We start from the raw sequence: 19,342 nt of genomic DNA on the forward strand, positions 1-19,342 counted from the left end.
CAAGTGTTTTTCCGCATCACCTCTTTAATTTTACCCTGTATCTTGTCTGTATTCGTATGTGGGTTCCACTGTTCCTCAGTGACAGCCAGCAGCTGCAGCTTCTGTACCTGGAGTGCATCCTGTCCGTGCTCAGCAGCTCCTCCTCCTGCATGTACCTGCACAGGGGATTCACAGACCTGATCTGGTGAGCACCCCTCCTGGCACCCCCACGCCAGCCCGAGGACCCTGCTGGCCGTGTCTCTGGGTTCCTTTCCTCAGTATCCGTGACTCACCAGTAGTTTCATTTGTGCATAAATGCTTTAGAGGGAAGGCAGAGGAATTGCTTTGTTCACATGCATCAGACCAAAATCCAGAGAAAAACTGGTGATTGTTAGGACAGAATATGCTTCCAAGGCCCTCTTTCATTTTGTTTACATCACAGAATCATGAAAGACAAGAACCAGAGTTTCTGCATTCTCAGTTTGTTCAGAAAGTATCCACAGGCACCAGAGCCTTATGCAGGGGGCAAGAGATAGTGAACTTTACTCTTAGCCCTACCCTGGTACATTCTCCTCCTCAACCTGAATACTTGTCACTTTTCACAGTCAGAGATTCCCAGAAGTGACAGGACCCGCAGGCAGCCAACTAGTTGCTGTGGGTCCCTGGACTCATCAACAGGGAGGAAGTTGAATGACAGGTGTCAGAATGGAATTTGAAATTAACTTCTCAAATGAGAAATAATTTTGTTATTTATAGTAAGGTGAAGCTTGATAACTAAGCACATAGCATGTTGAGTCTCTCTTCGCATAAGGTGATTTCTTAATGCTTCTTGCTATTTGGTTTAGTTCATCCTGGCTCTATTGATGAGCAAAAGGATTCTGTTGATATACCCAGAAGTGATGGAGAGACTTGGAACACCAGGCAGAACGTAGCCAAAAGAAGGAGCAGTCCCATTCTTACTAGTCCTTTATGTGGCATCTGCTGTTTACCCACACAGTAATGTTCATGTTTGTCTTGTGGTGAAATTTATTCTTCCCTCTGTCTCTTCCCAGGAAAAACCTCTGCCCTGCTCTCATCGTGATCCTGGGGAACCCGATTCATGACAAAACCATCACGTCTGCTCACAGCAGCAGTCCCAGCACGAGCACGGAGTCGGACTCTGCATCCCCCGGAGTCTCCGACCACGGCCGGGGATCGGGCTGCTCCTGCACGGCGCCAGCCCTGAGCGGGCCCGTGGCCCGGACCATCTACTACATCGCAGCTGAGCTGGTCCGGCTGGTGGGGTCGGTGGACTCCATGAAGCCCGTGCTCCAGTCCCTCTACCACCGAGTGCTGCTTTACCCACCGCCCCAGCACCGGGTAGAAGCCATCAAAATAATGAAAGAGGTGAGGAGGGCACTGATGGCCACCGGGCTTGCCCAGGGGGGTCTGGACACAGTGCCCTGCACACAGGAAGCTCTCAGAAAATGCTGGCTGATCACTCACTGGAACTTCCTTGCTACCATGTGGTCTCCAGTAACAGGTGGTATCTCTGGAGTCAGTGTATATATGTGCACTGGGAGCTGGGTTAAGGAAGGGTTAATAATGCTCACCGATGCAAAACTGTTTGATAATGGAGCCATGTGCTTGTTAAAACTCCATTAGCTGTGCACCCGACGGGCCCCAGGCTGAGATGTCATTCTGCTATCTTAGGTGCTGTTTGTGCAGATATATATGTTTATTCACCTTTACCAAAACTGGCTTTCAAAATGATTTTGTACTCAGTTCGCACATCGGCCAAGACAGAGCTTTACCAGTGTCTGATTGCTAAAAGGAATCCCTTAGCCCCATTCCTTCTTTTGCCTCATTTCTCCCAGATGTTATGATCCCAAGGAGAACATAAAGGTTGTGCAGCTTGTAATAGCCATCCCAGTGTGCTACCTTATGGGTTCGAGGAGGAATTAGGGTTATTTTGAAGGTGCTTTAAAGATTCTTCTGCTTTCTTTCCAAGAACCAAAAAAGAAAAGTTATCAGCATTTTTGTATGGGTGAACTTGTTCATAAAGGTCAAATTACATTTCCTTTTGGTACCTAATCCCCCCAAAACCAGAGTAACAAAATTCCCTTATTGATGATTTATTGACTTCAAGTAATATTTGACAACAACCATTTTCTGCAAAGTTAAATTTGAATTGCTTCTTAGTATTGTTTTAATAAGATTTGATTGTAATGAATAATAGAAGGTTCTGACGCAACATTTCTAGAAATGAAGGAATGAACCAAATTTAATGGCTTTTTAAGAAAATCTATGCGCATACAATAATAATTGCCATGCTTTTTGTTGCCTACTGTATGCCAGGCATTTCGCATATACTATCTCTAATATTCATAACAACTTTGTGAAGTTGTACATCAACTTTATTTTTACTGGTGAGGAATATTACTACTTTTCCCCACCAGAGTGTTCAGGCAACGGAGATCAAAAGGCCACTTTGAGAACTGATCTCCCGTTGGTTGGTGAATGCAGCACAGCTTTGGAGGCCGGTGAGACTAGACTACTCTGTATAGCAGCATCTCATGTAGAGCCCTGTCCCCACCCCTGTTAAACTTACAGCCTGCAGGGGCAGGAGTGGGCTTCCCCTGACAGGCAGATCCCCAGGAAGAGGGGAGAGGAAGCGTCTGGCCACACATGCTCAGCTCCTTATCCTACATTCACCAGTCAGACCAGGGCTCCCCCTGCACTTGGAAGAAATGAGAGGAGGGGAGAAAAGTGGCCCAGAATGTGACTGCTCTTGATAATCTTCATAGAAATGCAATGCCAGGGAAAAGGAATTTCCCTCCCATGATGAAACTAAGAGGCCAAATGATTTGTCCAAAGTCCCAAAGAGAGAGAAAATATGCGAACCCTGGTGCCCGTGACCCTAAGCCCATGGTCTTTTCCTATACCACATTCATGACTAGACCCTCACGCTGCAATACAGACGATTCCAGAAGCCCCTTTCCTGGTGCTACCCATTTCACAAGCCTGAGTTTAAGAGTCAGGGTTCAAATCCTCTCTCTGCTCCTAACCAGCTAGGTGATGGTAGGTAAATCATTTAACTCTGAACTTAACTGTTTTCTCATCTGTACATCATTATAGTATTCCAAAGTTTACAAGTTCAAAGTGTAATAAAGTTTGCATAAATACTTTGTAAGTATAAAGTGCTAAATATTTGGTGCACTTACTGCTACCCTAAACAAGAGAAAAACAAAACCTAGGGAGGCTGAAGATAACTGGTCCAATCCTGCTTCTGCCTGTCTGTTAAATTCCTTTTGTCTTACTGGACCTGTGTTCATAAATCTCCACTGTTCACAGTTTTGCCATTGCCCAGGGCTCTCCAATGGCGTGTTATTGCCTCTCCCGTCAAGTCTGAATGACTCTGCCCAGTTTCCAGAGCCGTCTTCCATCATTCCAATTTCCCATCATTTCCCAGGGTGCACCTTCACTCCATCCGGCCCGCTTTGTTCAATTCCTACCTTCCTGCCTCATTCTGGGTCCCCCGCCCCTATTCCTGTGGGCCACTTCCCCTTAGCAGGGTTGAATGGTTGATTACAGCCTAGGCTAGGTATTAATACTTTAACACTTCACATTAGTTTATTCACAAACTCCCTCGAGAAGATCATATGCCCATTTTCCAGACAGGGAAGCTGAGGCTCTGGGGAGAGAAGTCACTTGCCCAAAGCCCTCACCTTGTGAGGAGTAGGGGTAGGACATGAACTCAGGTGTTTGAAGTACAGCTGCCTCTTTGCTATCAAGATCCGCTTCCTTCATGGTTCTGCTTCCTCAGACCACTCACCTTGCTCTTTTTAAAATTCCATCCCACCATTTAGCAATTGATTACATGTCCCATCATGCTGATAGTTTCACAATGTAAGGTGGAATAAGCTTCTTCTCAAATATATTTTTGTATATACTGCTTTTGTATATTTCCCCTGGCATTTAACACTACAGTGCTAGAAGAAGAATAAGTGTTTAATACAAAGTTTTGACTGGATGACAGGTGGACCTGGAGATAAAATGTGTGCCAAGAGGCTATTTTGTAAGCCCCAGAAAACATTCTTTTCCCCCCAGAATTGGCAGGCATTGGAGCTGCCCACTGTTGACCCGCTTGATCCTGAATGCTAAGTAAATACTTTGCTTATGGGATGTGTAGGTGTTTAAATATATTTTAAATAATGTCTTTACTACAAAGAAAATTAGTTATGTTTTCCCCTTTTTCATAGATTTTCTAGCTTCCCAAGGTCAGTTTACAGAGGCGAGGCTAGAGCTGGACGCTAGCACCTGAGTAATATGTCCAGGCAGTGCTGTCCCATGGAGCCCAGCAGACTAATTTGGGCCAGGGTGCTCTGAAAAGCAGTGTCTCCACGTTACATGACAAAACCAATAATTTGGAAACGTTGGTAACCTAGATACCAAAATGTACAGGGCTGTGCACACAAAGAAAACTACTGGGTACACAGGATGTTTGCTTAGCCTTTTAGAGCTTAAATGCCTGGTGTGTAATTTCCCTGTTCTCATTTCAGTTTGTCACTCTGCCATATGTACCATGTGCCTATTAATCAACATACAGGACACTTTGTTTTTCAAAGAACATGCTCTTTTCTGTTTCCACTTTCCCCCAAAATGAACAGTAATGCAAAGTACGCCTTGCTTCCGTTTCTCTCTCCTGTGGCTCATCTTTAGAGGGAGTCTCCTCGTCTTTATCAGATCTGTGACACCCCAACCGCTGACCCCACATCCCTCGTTCCCACCTGAAGAAGCTGAGATCGAAAGTGTCTTGCCTTTCTTTTAGTGCTCGTTCAGGGTTCTTCAGAAGCCTAATCAGAAGCCAGATTCTGAAGCGGTGGAGAAATAAACACAAGATTAATGTGGAAATTAAAATATATTATCTAATCTATTACTGGTGAAGTTGGATTAGAGGATGTGGTGGGATCCCAGGAGAGAGTGAGGTTTCCCGCTCCATCCTGGGGAACTGCGCTTTACCCTTCTGGCGAGAGACGGAGCAGCTAGAGGGGGTAGGACTTGACCGCAGGCCTGCGGTGAGGGGCAGGGGGAGAGAAGAGAGCACCTGACTTGGCCCCGGCATCACCAGTGTCCCCTTTTGATGCCAAAGAAATAAAATGTGGAGAGAAAAGTGGAAGCTTCAGTTCTGTTCCTCCAAGACAGCAGAAGTTTCCACTTTCTGCAGTAAGAAAGAAATATAAAAAGAGGGAAAGAGAAGAGTTGCTGAAAATATAACTTTTTCCATGTAATATACCTTTTCCTGCTTTGCTTAGAGTACAGATCACTTTGAAAATGAATGATATAATGACGGGATGTCTGCTCTGCATACACTTCATTAATCATTCTTTCCTTGAATTAATTCAGCCTTGAATTGAAATTTTCTACAAATTCCTCTACCATATAGAAATAAACACTGGTTAGAACTGAATAATTATAAAAATTCTGTACATGAAAACTTGTGAGCAGGTAGCTAAAGCCGTGTACAGGAGAATATTTATAACTTTAACTCTTTATATTAAAAAGTTGAAAAAACCTAAAATTAATGACAAAATTGTCCAACTTCAGTAGTTAGGAAAAAAAGAGCAGAATAAATTCAAAGAAAGTAGAAAGGAGGAAAAATAAGGATAAAAGCAGAAAGTAATGTGATAAAAAGCAAATATACTGTAAAGGATCAAAAAGCAGAAAATGTTAGGACTTTGAAAAGACTAAGAAAATTGAAAAACTTCTCTCAAGAGCAATTTTAAAAATTGCAGAACAGGTTCAAGGAAACAGAATTAAGAATGAAAAAAATGGGCCAGGTGCGGTGGCTCACACCTGTAATCCTAGCACTCTGGGAGGCTAAGGTGGGAGGATCCTTTGAGGTCATGAGTTTGAGACCAGCCTGAGCAAGAGTGAGACCCTGTCTCTACTAAAAATAGAAAAAGTTAGCCAGGCGTGGTGGTACATGCCTGTAGTCCCAGCTAATTGGGAGGCTGAGGCAGGAGGATCGCTTGAGCCCAGGAGTTTGAGGTTGCTGTGAGCTAGGCTGACACCACTGCACTCTAGTCTGGGCAACAGAAAGAGACTCTGTCTCAAAAAAAAAAAAAAAAAAAAAGAAAAAAAGAAAAAATGTACCCAACTATAGATATTACAAACATTAAAGAAATAAAAGAGGATATTAAGGCAACTATAGGCCAGTAACTTTGGAAACTTAGGTAAAATGGGTAAGTGCTTAAGAAATAATATAACTTTTAAAAAATTGGCTCAAGAAAAAATTGAGGACCTGAGTAGTTCTATAATCTTTAAAGAAGTTGAATCTGTAGTAAAGTCTTCCCATAGCAGCCCCAGATGGCTTTAGAAACAACTTATACCAAGCTTTCAAGGAACAGATAATTCCAACCTTCCGTGAACTTTTTCAGAGAGAGGGAATATTTCTCTACCCAGTTGATGAAGCTAGCCAACTTGCTAGCAAATAAAACAGAGTTAGGAAAGTTACATTATAGGCCAATCTCACTGAAGAACGGAGATCCAGATGTTTCTAGTTCTGTACCATAAAATATTTTGCAACAATCCCTCAGAGAATTTTCTTTGTCCAAGCCAGCCCTGAGCTGGGGAGCTGGGAGCCCAATGTGCACTATAATGTTAAGAAGAATAACTAAATCAGTTTTATTAAGATTTGAAGTTCCAAATGGTTGTGTTTCACCTTATATAGTCATTCAGTAGAGAAAGTACATGTTTATTTGATCTCACAATTTAAGACTTGTCCTTTTTTGTGATACTCACTTTTCTGTTATTTTTTTCCCCTTTTTTCTTAAAGATCCTCGGGAGCCCACAGCGTCTCTGCGACTTGGCAGGACCCAGCTCCACCGAACCAGAGTCCAGAAAAAGATCAATTTCAAAAAGAAAATCTCATCTGGATCTTCTTAAACTGTAAGATATATTGCCCTTTTAGGTCTTTATTGCTTGGTGAAGATGTTTCTCTGAATATTTTCAACTTTGCTTGTAAATCCCTGAAATTTTTATAAATCTACATGTTATGAAATGTAACTAATAATTTATCCACAAACCATGTGAGAAGACCTATCTCAATTTATTACAGTCATATAATTTTCCATATATAAAGTGAAATGTACAAAAATTATTTATTGGGATTATTTTAGAGAATAACTTTTTGGTTTGCAACATTGTTGCTATAGGAGTCCTTCACATGTAGTACCCCTAGAAAACTGAACATTGTGTGATTTCTAATAATTGTATTCACATGTATCTGTTTAGGAATGTGTTTATTTGACAGAGGAAGGTCCACGTTATTGTGTAGCCATTATAACTATTTTCTATTTGAAAAACCGAGCATATTACAAAGATGAGATTGTTCAGTGCCTGTCCTTGGAAAGATTATAAATTCCCATAGGGAGTTTTTGGTTGTCCCCAGATAAAGCAGCTGTCCAAGAGTGGATGTGACTCAAGGTGGAGCACTTTACCTGGACGTTTTCCTCTGCTGGCTTGAGCGTGTTTGTTTTATTTATTGCCTAGACCATTTAATTTTATGCAAATCAGGCTATCTGTTTTGAATACCAAATTGTTTGCTAGGCTAACAGTTCTTGTTCATTTCAGAGCATTTTTCTGTGTTTTATGCATTGGTGCGGTTTTCTCTTTTGAACGCTGCTTAGCATCATGGACGGCATGACCGAAGCATGCATCAAGGGTGGCATCGAAGCTTGCTATGCGGCCGTGTCCTGTGTCTGCACCCTGCTTGGTGCCCTAGACGAGCTCAGCCAGGGCAAAGGCCTGAGCGACGGGCAGGTGCAGCTGCTGCTTCTGCGCCTGGAGGAGCTGAAGGATGGGGCGGAGTGGAGCCGAGACTCCATGGAGATCAACGAGGCCGACTTCCGCTGGCAGCGGCGAGTACTGTCCTCGGAACACACCCCGTGGGAGACAGGGAACGAGAGGAGCCCCGACATCAGCATTAGTGTCACCACAGACACGGGCCAGACCACTTTGGAGGGAGAGTTGGGCCAGACTACCCCCGAGGACCACTCGGATCATCACAAGAACAGCCTCAAGTCGCCAGCCGTCCAGGAGGGCAAGGAGATGCTGAGCAAAGTGTTGGAAACGGAAGCAGTGGACCAGCCAGATGTTGTGCAGAGAAGCCACACGGTCGCCTACCCTGACATAACCAACTTCCTGTCCGTGGACTGCAGGACGAAGTCCTATGGATCTAGGTATAGTGAGAGCAACTTCAGCGTAGACGACCAAGATCTTTCTAGGACGGAATTTGATTCCTGTGATCAGTACTCGATGGCAGCAGAAAAGGACTCGGGAAGGTCTGACGTGTCAGACATTGGGTCGGACAACTGTTCCCTGGCTGACGAAGAACAGACCCCTCGGGACTGCCTGGGCCACCGGTCCCTGCGAACTGCTGCCCTGTCTCTAAAACTGCTGAAGAACCAGGAGGCGGATCAGCACAGCGCCCGGCTGTTCGTGCAGTCCCTGGAAGGCCTCATTCCTCGGCTCCTGGCTCTCTCCAGCGTGGAAGAGGTAGACTCTGCCCTCCAGAACTTTGCCTCTACTTTCTGCTCAGGTTTGTAAACAGTTTTTTGCTGTATAGGCAACAAGAATATTCAGAGCATTTTGCCTTAATAGGCAATTACCATCATGCTTGTAGTTTGAAGTGCTCAGAGCATATTAATGAATCTTTGCATTTCCCCCATTTAAAGAGAGCAAAGAAATCTAAGACCTTATTGGTGGTGGTTTATTTGAATTCTACGTCAGGCAATGGCTAGAATAGACTATGAAGTTGATGAATGTATAGGCTGCAACGTAAAGAATGAGAAGTAACTGTTACCGCCCAAACGGCCCATTGCCCACTGCCCAGATAAAGGCCGATATACTGAGACAGCAAGAGTTGCAGCAGAGAAAGAGTTTAGTATTGCAAAGTGCCAGGCGAGGAGATGGGAGAAACTTCTCAAATCCATCTCCTTGAGAATTGTGGGGCTAAGATTTTTAAAGGTGGTTTGATGAACAAAGGGCTAGGGAATTGGGTCTGGTGATGGGCTGGGGATGAACTCTTAGGGCTGGGAAGCAGAAATTGTCTTGTTGGCTGAGACAGTTCCTCGTATCGGATCAGCTGGCACGCATGACCACTGGCCAGGTTGACATCAGTTGGTCCCTCCCGAATGCAGAGTCTGGAAGGTATCTCAGAGATCAGTCTTAGGTTTTACAATAATGATGTTATCTATAGAAGCGAATGAAGAAGTCAAAAATCTTGCCCCTGAGAGAGAGAACATGACACTTCTTCAGGAAGTAGTTACAGCAATAGACAAGTTAGGAAACAATGGCTGGTCAAGTTTTAGCTATGTCTGTACTTCTGTAGAAATCAGACTTTTACCATGGTTCTTGCCTTATGGTCTTACATTACTTTAATGTAGATAGTTTCATAACTGCATTTTAGAAGCTGCTACTGATTGAAACAAAATGACAATCTACAGTTCTTAAAACCCTGAATTCTCAATGTGCTTCTATATCTTGGTGTCTAAAAGTCATAGAGCAATTCACTTTTAGTACATTAAACTGTTTTGAATGAGGTCTTGAATCAGATGCAGGTGAAGTCCTCCCAATATAGTCTAAATTCACCAAATATCCAGACAATGTATGACATTCCCATGTAGACGATAACATCCTGTTCTTCAATCTCAGACCCTTCCTGTCTGTCGAACATCAGCATTGTGACCCAGACCATATTTAAACAGGGGTGCTGGGGGGAATATTGGCCAAAGCACATCAGAGAGTTATGCTACTGTTATTAAAGGGCAAAAGACCATCACCTACAGTTTCAGTGGAAGGAGAAGATAATACAGGGAAGTAGCGTTGCATGTAGTAAATAATTTATTTGAAGGTAATTTTCTTGAAAGATAATACAGAACAAAAGCAATTAATGGTTCCATAAAGTTCATGGCAGGAATAAATGATTGCCTGGTACCAGGCAGGTCAACTATGCCTTTCCCTCAAATACAAAGGTCTCTTGACCACAGAACACTGAGGTGAATGGATCTCCCTAGGCTCGTGCTCAGATATAAAGGGCTGACCCCAAGGACTGACAGAGAACTGGTAAAAGCCAGGATCAACACTTGTTCTTCTATCCCTGAATGTTGAACATGTGTTTGTCATGGTTACTACATTTATTGTAGTTACTTGTTAATGCCTCCACCTTGCCTCCCTATTCTCTCAGCTCTGTGAAGGCTGAGACTTTGTTACTTCTTATTTTCCAACAAAGAAAACATCACACACATACATGGAAAAAGTCTAGCCCGGTTACTGGAACGTGGTAGAAGCTGACTGACGTGTTGTTAAGAGGTTGCTTTCTAAGTATCTTTAAGAAGCTGACCAACTTATCCTTTGTCAGGAGGACAAGAAAAAGATCTAAATATATATAAGGAGGAATATTCTTAAATATGAGAATGATCCAAAGTTGTAGCAAACACCAGAGGAGACACCAAACTTCTAATCCTGGACTTTTCAAATAACTCTCTGACCTGTCAAAAGGATGGAAAGAAACGTAATTTCTCAACTTTCCTAATTCTGATTCCCTAATTTCTAATTTCCCAGTTCTTTTTAAGATATGCAAATACCAATTTTTAAGACTACCCAACATAATTTTTTCCTTAATATTTTTCCTTTTGGAATTAGACATAAACTTTGGATTTTTTATTTGTGGGAAGGAGCACACACACATACACAAAATTCCTATGTTTCACTGTAAGACTGGGAAAATGTATACCCTTCTTTAAAAATTGTATTTTTCCCTAATATCTTTTATACCACCATCCTTAAGTTTGACATTCTCTTATTGAACATTCCAGGGGGATATGTTTTGTGTATGTTTACGCCTGTCTGTCTTTCGCTCTCTCTTGCTGTTGGACACACACAATCCTTCTTCAACCAACATATAGAAAGAAGCTGCATTATGCTATATGCTAAGGTCCTGAGATATGTATGGCTTATTCTAGGTAAATATTTATCGATTATAGATTAATGAAGTTGCTTGGTCTCTTAAGATGCAAAATAGTTTGTATGGCTGAAGGAGTCACAGGTCAGTCCTCTGAGTGGTGAGGAAGGCAGCCTGCTCTCCCGAAGAGGCTGGTGAATCCTCTGGTTCTCCGCCTCTTCCCAGCTGGAGACATTTACGACGAGAGGCGCCCAGCAGCCTTAGCTGCTTTGGCCAGCTTGGTGTCCCTTGTGCCAAGGCAGAGAGCCCAGCAAACGGTGGTGGTCCCCAAAATAATTGTGTGTGAGAGTGTAGCACTGCCACTAGGGGTAGTAATGACAGCCTTGAGTCATCAAGAAATGGTAAAATTATAGTTAGGGTCATCTGTTTAAAATTTAAAATTATCCATACAAAATAACTCCACTGCAGAAGTTTTAGCATTTAACAGATAACATTTAGCTTTCAGATAACTTCATATTTATAAACACCATCCCCCACTAATTATATAAATGAGTTGTCACAGTGGTAAAGACAGACTTCCAAGGCCCTCCCTCACTTCTTAGGAGGAATTAAGAAATATAATCTTGGCAAGGTCTCATAAAATTTGAGGCAAAAGCAAATCTTCAAGTTTGTGTTTTTGTACCTTTTGAATCAATATTTATAATACATGTAAAACAGGGCTTGTGTGAATTTTATATGTGGCAAGAATATGGTCCCAGGAATGTTGCATGCTGCCCAAATTTTAGAGGTCTATAAAGTGTCCCAGTGGACCCAATATATTGTGTGAAATTATCTTTTAGATGTAGAAATCAATACATTGAAAAGAAACTTTATACATTCTTGGTTGTTTCCAAACATAATTTTTATAAATTATAATTTACAACTATAATTAAGTTAGTTTGTCTTTTTAATTCTAGTGACATCACAATGCTTTTGCCATTTGAGATTTGGACTTTATTTCCAAATTACAGACCCACTGGTCCTGTTGCTAAGAAGCTGTCTTCCATGACTGCTGTGGGGTAACCGATGCCACTGACCGTACTTCAAAGCCACTGGACACTGGCCTGTGTCCCCCTCTGGACTAAGGCACATGTTCTTGCTCCCCTTTCAAGTGCTACATCCATGATTGGAAATTAACAAAAGGGAAACATTCGTGCTCTACAGAGACAGGGCGATGGCAGATTTCCTTTGTTCTCTCAAGAGAAAGTTATGGAAGTAAAAACAGGAGAAGAGAAAGAAACTCCCTGAATTTATAAAACAGAGCTTTGACTATATTTATTTTGACTTCATTGGCCCCTCCCAAGAGACAGGGCACATTGCAACCTCCAGTAAAATTATGATTCTGTTGCTAAGAAAAAAGAGAATGGTTTTATGAAGCAATCAGTAGTTGTCTAATACTAGCACCATATTTTGTTTTAAAAACTGATTGTGGATTCAGACTTGTCCTTATAGTGTCCTTAGTCACTTCCATTCTCAAATGTTGTCTCAGACAGAAAGAGATAGAATTAAAGCTAGTTTTCAGAAAGTTTACATAGACATATATATATCTGGGATCTAACTTCAGATCCCAGCTCTACCACATAAGAGATCTGTGACCATAGGCAAGTAACTTGCCCTCTCTCTATGTCATTTCCCTACCTGTAATGTAAGGATGATGGTAATACTTAAATAATTTATCCTGAAGATTAAACACAGTAGTACAGTGGGGGAAAGGTGAGGATTCATTCAAAATCTGGTGTAGCGGAAGTGGCTGGGCAAGCCAACAGGAAGACTCGGGTCAGAGAGTGGGCTGTCTGAACTGATGACATCAGGTAGAACATCAGAGTGGGGTGACTTGATTCAGAGTGTCACTGTAGGAGTCAGTGGGTGGGGGAGACAGGATAGAGGGAATGATGGATGACATGGTTGTTGAGGATCTAAGAGGACCTGGCATTGGATGAGTTGGCCTTCTAGAGGCTGAAGTCATGCAGGATGGTGGCAGGAGGTGCAGGAGGCGTCAGGGTGAAGAGGAGGCTGCAGACTCAGTGCCAGAGTCATCTGTGAATGTGGATGTGCCTCGCATATCACAGGGGAGAGTTTCAAGGACAGGTGGACGATGTGGCCAGGTGACGGGAGCCTCAGAGAACGAGGGTTCATTTGTTTGCTTGCTTTACTAAAAGGAGGAAGAGAAATATTCTAAAAGCAGAGTTGGAGAATAAATAGTCTACCAAAATCCTCCTCCAACACCCTGGCATTTTTGGAATATAAAATTTGGAGGCTATAATAGTATAGAGAAAAATAAAAGTGAACAATAATCGCACCACCTAGAAGTTGTCTCGGAAATATCTTGGCATCTTTTCTCGTGGTCATTTTTCAGCATTTACATGTATCTGCAATAATAATAACAGCTAACACTAATTAGCATTTCCTGTGTACCCTGCATTGTTTAAGGGTTTTACATATATTAATTGATTTAATTACTCATAACAACTCCATAAGGTAGGTAGTATTATTTTCATTTTACAGATGAGAAAACTGAGACAGAGGGAGGTTAAGTAGTAAGTCACCCAAGGTACACAGGTAGGTAGAGGTGATACCAGGAGGTGAACCTAAGCAGTCTGGTTCCAGAGAACATGCTCTGAGTCATTACATTACACTGTACTAGGATAGGGGCAGGGAATGAATATGTTATATGTGTAATTTTGTAACTTTCTATTTAATATTTTGTTAGCATGTTCTTTGTGTCTTTATTCTTTGAAAATATGATTTATGATACCTTATATCCATTCCTGTTAACTTAGCACAATGTACTTAATTTCTCCTTTTGGTGGATCCTTAAGTCTACATGCACCTTTTGAAGGATTTTTAATTATTTAGGAGATGCTGTTTAAGAACACAAAAACCTCTGGAGTTGATTTGCTCTGATATAAAAGCAGCCACAGTGGCTGTAAAACTGTGACCCAGCAACTATGTGACGGTTTTTCAAGTCCTGACAGACAGCAGTGGATACTCAGCATCTCATTGGCTCCTGGGAGGCTGCACTAAAGGGAACAGAAACTCGGGCAGAGATTTATGTGTAGAAATGTACACAGTAGCATTATTTAACAGCAAAAATATTAGAACTAACATAACTGCCTCAAAATAAAGGAAAGGTTAAGTGAGTTATGGTGCATACATTTATGACATGTAGCCATTTAAAATGATGTTTTCAAATATTTAATGATACGAAAAATGGTCATAATTAATTTTTAAAAGGATTCAAAATTCACATCAAAATATTAATACTACTTATAATAATGTTATTATAGATTTTTATTTTCTTTATACCTTTTTCAAATCTCTAAAAACAATTTCTTATAACATCTATTAGAAAATAAAGCAGTGATGTTATGTAAAAATTAGAATCATAGGTCTAATTTTAAAAGATCTGTTACTAAGCAAAGTTATATAATCTTATTAAGAAGGTTTGGAAAGTTACTAATGCCCACTGTTGCTGAGAGTAGGTGTAAGAGCATTCTTATGCACAGCTAGTAGAAGGAAAATTTGGTACAAAACTACCTGGAAAATATTTTGGCCGTACCTATCACACTTAAAATATGTATTTATTCTGCTTTTAGGGAATTTACCCCACAAATACACTTGCAGAAGTGCTAACATTTATTTCATCATTTCAGCTTTTTTTATAATTGAAACAAAATAAATGTCCACCTAATAGAGCATTAATTAAATAAATCACAATGTAACCACACAGTGTTATATATGCACAGTCATTGGAAAGGAATGTGGCAGATGTGTAAGTGCCAGGATCAAGAGATGGCTAACATATATTGTTAGAAAACACCAAGGTACATTCCCAAATGTAGGTAGTGTGATCTCAATTTGTGATTGTATCTCCATACACATAAGGAAGTGAGTTTTGCTGATGGGGGGTGGGGTATCATTGGGACTTAGGAGAAATATGGACTATTGTTCTTATTTTTTATACTCTTCGGTACTGTTAAATGTTTTAAGTAGTTCATGTTTATCAAAAAAGGAAATATCATGGGAGAGACTTGTAGACGTCATTTGTGCTAATCTTGTATTTAATGTTTCACTGGTAACCAGTCAAGCAGGTGATGTCTGTGCTCCTGTTCTGACAGTAAAGCTCATCTTAATTATAGAGGAGAGAATGAACTTTAGTTACTGCAAACAGGGAAATGCAAATTGCCAGAATATGTTAAAGGTCATAGTTCCTGCAGTTTGTCACTCCAAATTGGATAATACATCAAGGAGACTGAGCAGAAGGATGTATGGAAAACAGAGTATCTATCAGAGAGGAGCATGATGCAGTGGAATCTTTTCACAGCATTAGAACCAAGTACAGCATGGCATCATGCAAAAACCCTGGAGTTTGGGCCCAAAAAACCTTTGCCAATTTCTACCTGTATAACTTTGGACAAATTATATAACATCTCTTAGGCACTTTCCTTACTGATAAATAAAATTGGGACAAGATCAAATGAAATAATGTATAAGAAGAGATTAGTCTTGGGCAATAGAAAGCATTCATTAAATTATAGTTATTAATATTATGTTATTTTCATTATTATTAATATAACCAGTGAACTATATTTGACATAGCAAGAAAATGGTTATTTTCCTTAAGTTGTTAGAATAGACCTCATTTTGTTTTATTCTCAAATTTTCCAGCTCTTTGTAATTTAAGAAATTAATCTGTGTGCAATATAGGCCAGTACCAACAGATTGCCCCAAAAAGTCCAACAAATTATTTCAGAATTCAGTGTCTCTGCCACCAGTGCCTGCGGGGCTTTGTCACCTCTCTGTTGATGATTTCAGCCTCCATGTCAGCAGTCACATTAGCCGCCTTTTTCACTTTCAGCATCTGAGCAAGTACTCAGTTTTCCAAAATATTCTAAGGTAAGTATTTGTTGGTTTCAAAATTTTTAAAGAAATTATTACTAATGTCTAATATCAAAGCCACTTGCAGATTCTCAAATTCTTTGTCTTGCCTTGTTCATATACTCAAATGTACCTTTTATCTGTGATCCAGGATAGTTTAAATACCCAACCTTGAATGCTGCTTTCTGTTTTACTGTGGAAGGAGACTGATCTTATACCCTATGTCCCCTCCAGACAACTGGAAGCAATGCCACCAGCACCTTAAGAGTGTTAGGAGTTCCCAGGGACCATTAGGGCTGAGATATATTGCTCATGTCCTAACCAAGGATGTGATTTTCAAATCTCACTCTCAACCTGATCTTCCTTTTAAAATGTACCTTAGCTGGTGTTTACAAAATTCTCTCAGTAAAAAGTCTCTTAAGTCAGCCACAAAGTTCTTACAGAACTCTCTACAGCAAAGCAGAGGTAATGCTGGACCTTTGATTGTTGGAGGCTGTCTTATTGAAAGAATACATATACTTCTACCAAAAATGTTTATACTGTTCTCAAAGGTCTTGAATTTTTTTCAACTTTGAAAGCTTTTACTGGTCCATATCCTGACTTGTGTATTCATTGAAATGCAGATGGATAACGTCGCTGGATAAATATGCCAGTTATAAATTTGTATTTCTTGCTTATTTGACTGTTAATTCTGGAAAACTTGTACATTTCATCTAAGGGGCATATTTTTGATTAAAGGATAATTTTAGACATGGTCTGAAGAGTGTATGGACATGTGTAATTTGCACGTACATGTGTAGGGAGGGACTATTTCCCCCACATCCCTAAATCCAGCCTCAGAGAGTTTACGGGAACAAATGGAGCATCAATTTAAAATCTCTTAACGTGCTCTGGCAGGAGCAGTTCTGTTCCACACTGCTCGGGACTGCCAGTGCCTGTGGGGCTTCAGAGGGTGGAAGGAGACGGCAGCGTGAGGGCGAAGATGTGCCGTCACACAGCCCTGTGAGCTGCAGAAGGCCTGGAAGTGGCTGCCTGCAGGTGGCCCCGGGACTACTAGCATAGTACCAGATGCAGAGAAGCTGACTTGGGTAATTTTCATCACCCCGAAACTCTCTGTGAAAGTTTGAACAAGGCACGAACTCTCTGGCTGAATGACCCCATTTTTGGAGTATGAGGTATAGTTGTTGATTTGTTTTTTTAGTTAATTGGTATAAAGCTCAAAGGGCCTTTCAAAATGAAAACCCTATTAAGCATAAAGCTTTCATATAATTTCTTTAGAAAAAATAGTGGGGAGAAAATCAATAGCTATTATTTATGGTTTTTGAATCTTGTTATTTCCTCATTTATTTTTTAACAGTTTTGCTGAAAGATAATTCATATACCACACAGTTTACCCTAAAGTACACAATTTGATGGGTTTTGATATATTGCATTATTATGTGTTTTAATCACAATATTGGGCAACCATCACCACTATTTCCAGAACTTTATCATCCCAAATAGAAACTACCCTCCCTCCCATCCCTGGTAACCTCCAGTCTACTTTCTGTCATATAAATGGATCATACATATCTGTCATTTTGTGCCTGGCTTATTTTACTTAGCATAATGTTTTTAAGGTACATCTATGTTGGCACATGTATCTGAACTCCATTCCTTTTTATGGCTAAATCATACTCTGTTTTACGTGTATACCACATTTTGTTTATCCATTCATCTGTTGATGAACACTTAAGTTGTTTCCACTTTGTGGATATTATGAGTAATGCTGTATTGAATGTTGATTTATAAGCATCTGTTCAAATCTGTGCTTTCAATTCTTTGGGTTACATAACTTGGAGTAGAATTGTTGGATCCTATGGTAATTCTATATTAAGCTTTTGGAGGAACATTACTACTTTTTGAAAAGTTCGTATTTATGAGTAACTGTCCTAAGCATCTTACATACGTTATTGCATCCTAGTTCTCACAGCAAGCTTGTTCATTCATTCTTACTCATTCAGCAAATATTTTTCAAGGGTCTACTATGTACCAGGCACAGTTCTAGGCACTGGGGATTCTGTAGTGAACAAAACTAACAAAATACCACCTTCTCATTGACCTATGGTAGTCATATCAGACAATAAATAAATATATATTAATATGATGCTGAGTAGAATAAATGCCATGAGGCAATTCCGAAACAGCAGGGTAAGAAAAGAGAGTATTGGAGTGTGAAGGGGTGAATGCTATTTAGATGGACTAGAAAGGGAAAGTGTGTCTGACGCTTGAGCAGAGACCTGGAAGAAGGAGGCAGCAAGTCTTTCAGAGATCTTGGGGGGACCATTCCAGGGAGTGGCAAAAACAAATGTAAAGACCCTGAGGCAGGTGTAGGCTTGGTGTGGTCAAGGCACAGCAGGCAGGACAAGGTGGCCGTGGGTGTGAGGAGAGAGGATGGGTGTTATCACACTGCAATGAAAAGCCACTGGAAGGTTCGAGCGAGGGATAGAATGTGGCCAGTGATTCTCCCTATCTGTAGGGAAAGAAAGTGAGTGTTTAAATGATTTTATCAAAGTCATAGCTGCTAAGAGATGAAGCTTCAGGCCCAGGCAGGTCCACTCCAGAGTGCGTGCACTATACCACTGCGCTAGGGTGTGTATCTGGCCCCAGCCATATTCCTGGCTGGCTGTCGTTGCCCTACAGAAATGTCTTGCAAGATGCAGTTTCTATCACTGGGATTGATTGGCTCATGGCTCTCCAGAAGCCAGTCTTGCCAAGCGCAGTGTTTGTAGCCCTGAAGGTCTCTTGCTCTCTCCCATAGGCATGATGCACTCTCCTGGCTTTGATGGGAACAACAGCCTCAGCTTCCAGATGCTGATGAACGCGGACAGCCTGTACACGGCCGCACACTGTGCCCTGCTCCTCAACCTGAAGCTCTCCCACGGCGACTACTACAGGAAGCGGCCAACCCTGTCCCCAAGCTTGATGGTGAGTGTGTGGTCTGACTGAGACGTCCCAAGGGCAGGCTGTGGCCTCCTGGGTGTACGTCCGAGCATTGGTGCCCTGGGTGGTATGGTGAGGTGCGTTCTGTCCCACACTGCTCTGGACTGGTGATGTCTGTGGGGCTTTGGAGGGTGGACGGAGACGACAATGTGAGGGCACAGATGTGCTGTTGCACGGCACTGTGAGCTGCAGAGCTGCCCCCGCGCTCCAGACAGTGAGGAGCGTGTGGACACGAGGCCCAGGAAAGGCTGCCTGTGGATGGCAGTGGTTTCATCTGGTGACATTATTAAACATACATGTGCATAAAACATGTTCAGAAACATATCATCAACGTGTTAAGTGAGATCAGAATATGTGCAGGGAATTTGCTGAAAAAGAAAGCTTCCTGTTACAAAAACTCTTCATTGTATTCAAAAATATTCTCAGACCTACTGATGACCCAGAACCAAGCTTACTGAGGGTTGATAGTAAATTCCTCCCATGAGGTGTGCAATGAAAATAACGTTGATTGTCCTGCAG

At 41.4% G+C, this 19,342-nt stretch overlaps 1 protein-coding gene across 1 annotated transcript in view; it reads left to right on the forward strand.

Moving 5' to 3' along the window:
• The window catches only part of ARFGEF3 (ARFGEF family member 3), a 144,796-nt gene that overhangs the window by 80,788 nt on the left and 44,666 nt on the right, over nt 1-19,342 (forward strand). Inside the window, exons 9-13 of the mRNA XM_069488380.1 lie at nt 80-184; nt 1,032-1,365; nt 6,797-6,909; nt 7,650-8,560; nt 18,642-18,808. Of these exons, the coding sequence (XP_069344481.1) occupies nt 80-184; nt 1,032-1,365; nt 6,797-6,909; nt 7,650-8,560; nt 18,642-18,808 (1,630 nt within the window). The remainder of the gene's footprint in view (nt 1-79; nt 185-1,031; nt 1,366-6,796; nt 6,910-7,649; nt 8,561-18,641; nt 18,809-19,342) is intronic.

The sequence above is a fragment of the Eulemur rufifrons genome, chromosome 15 (assembly GCF_041146395.1).
Source record: "Eulemur rufifrons isolate Redbay chromosome 15, OSU_ERuf_1, whole genome shotgun sequence".
NCBI classification, from domain to species: Eukaryota; Metazoa; Chordata; class Mammalia; order Primates; family Lemuridae; genus Eulemur; species Eulemur rufifrons.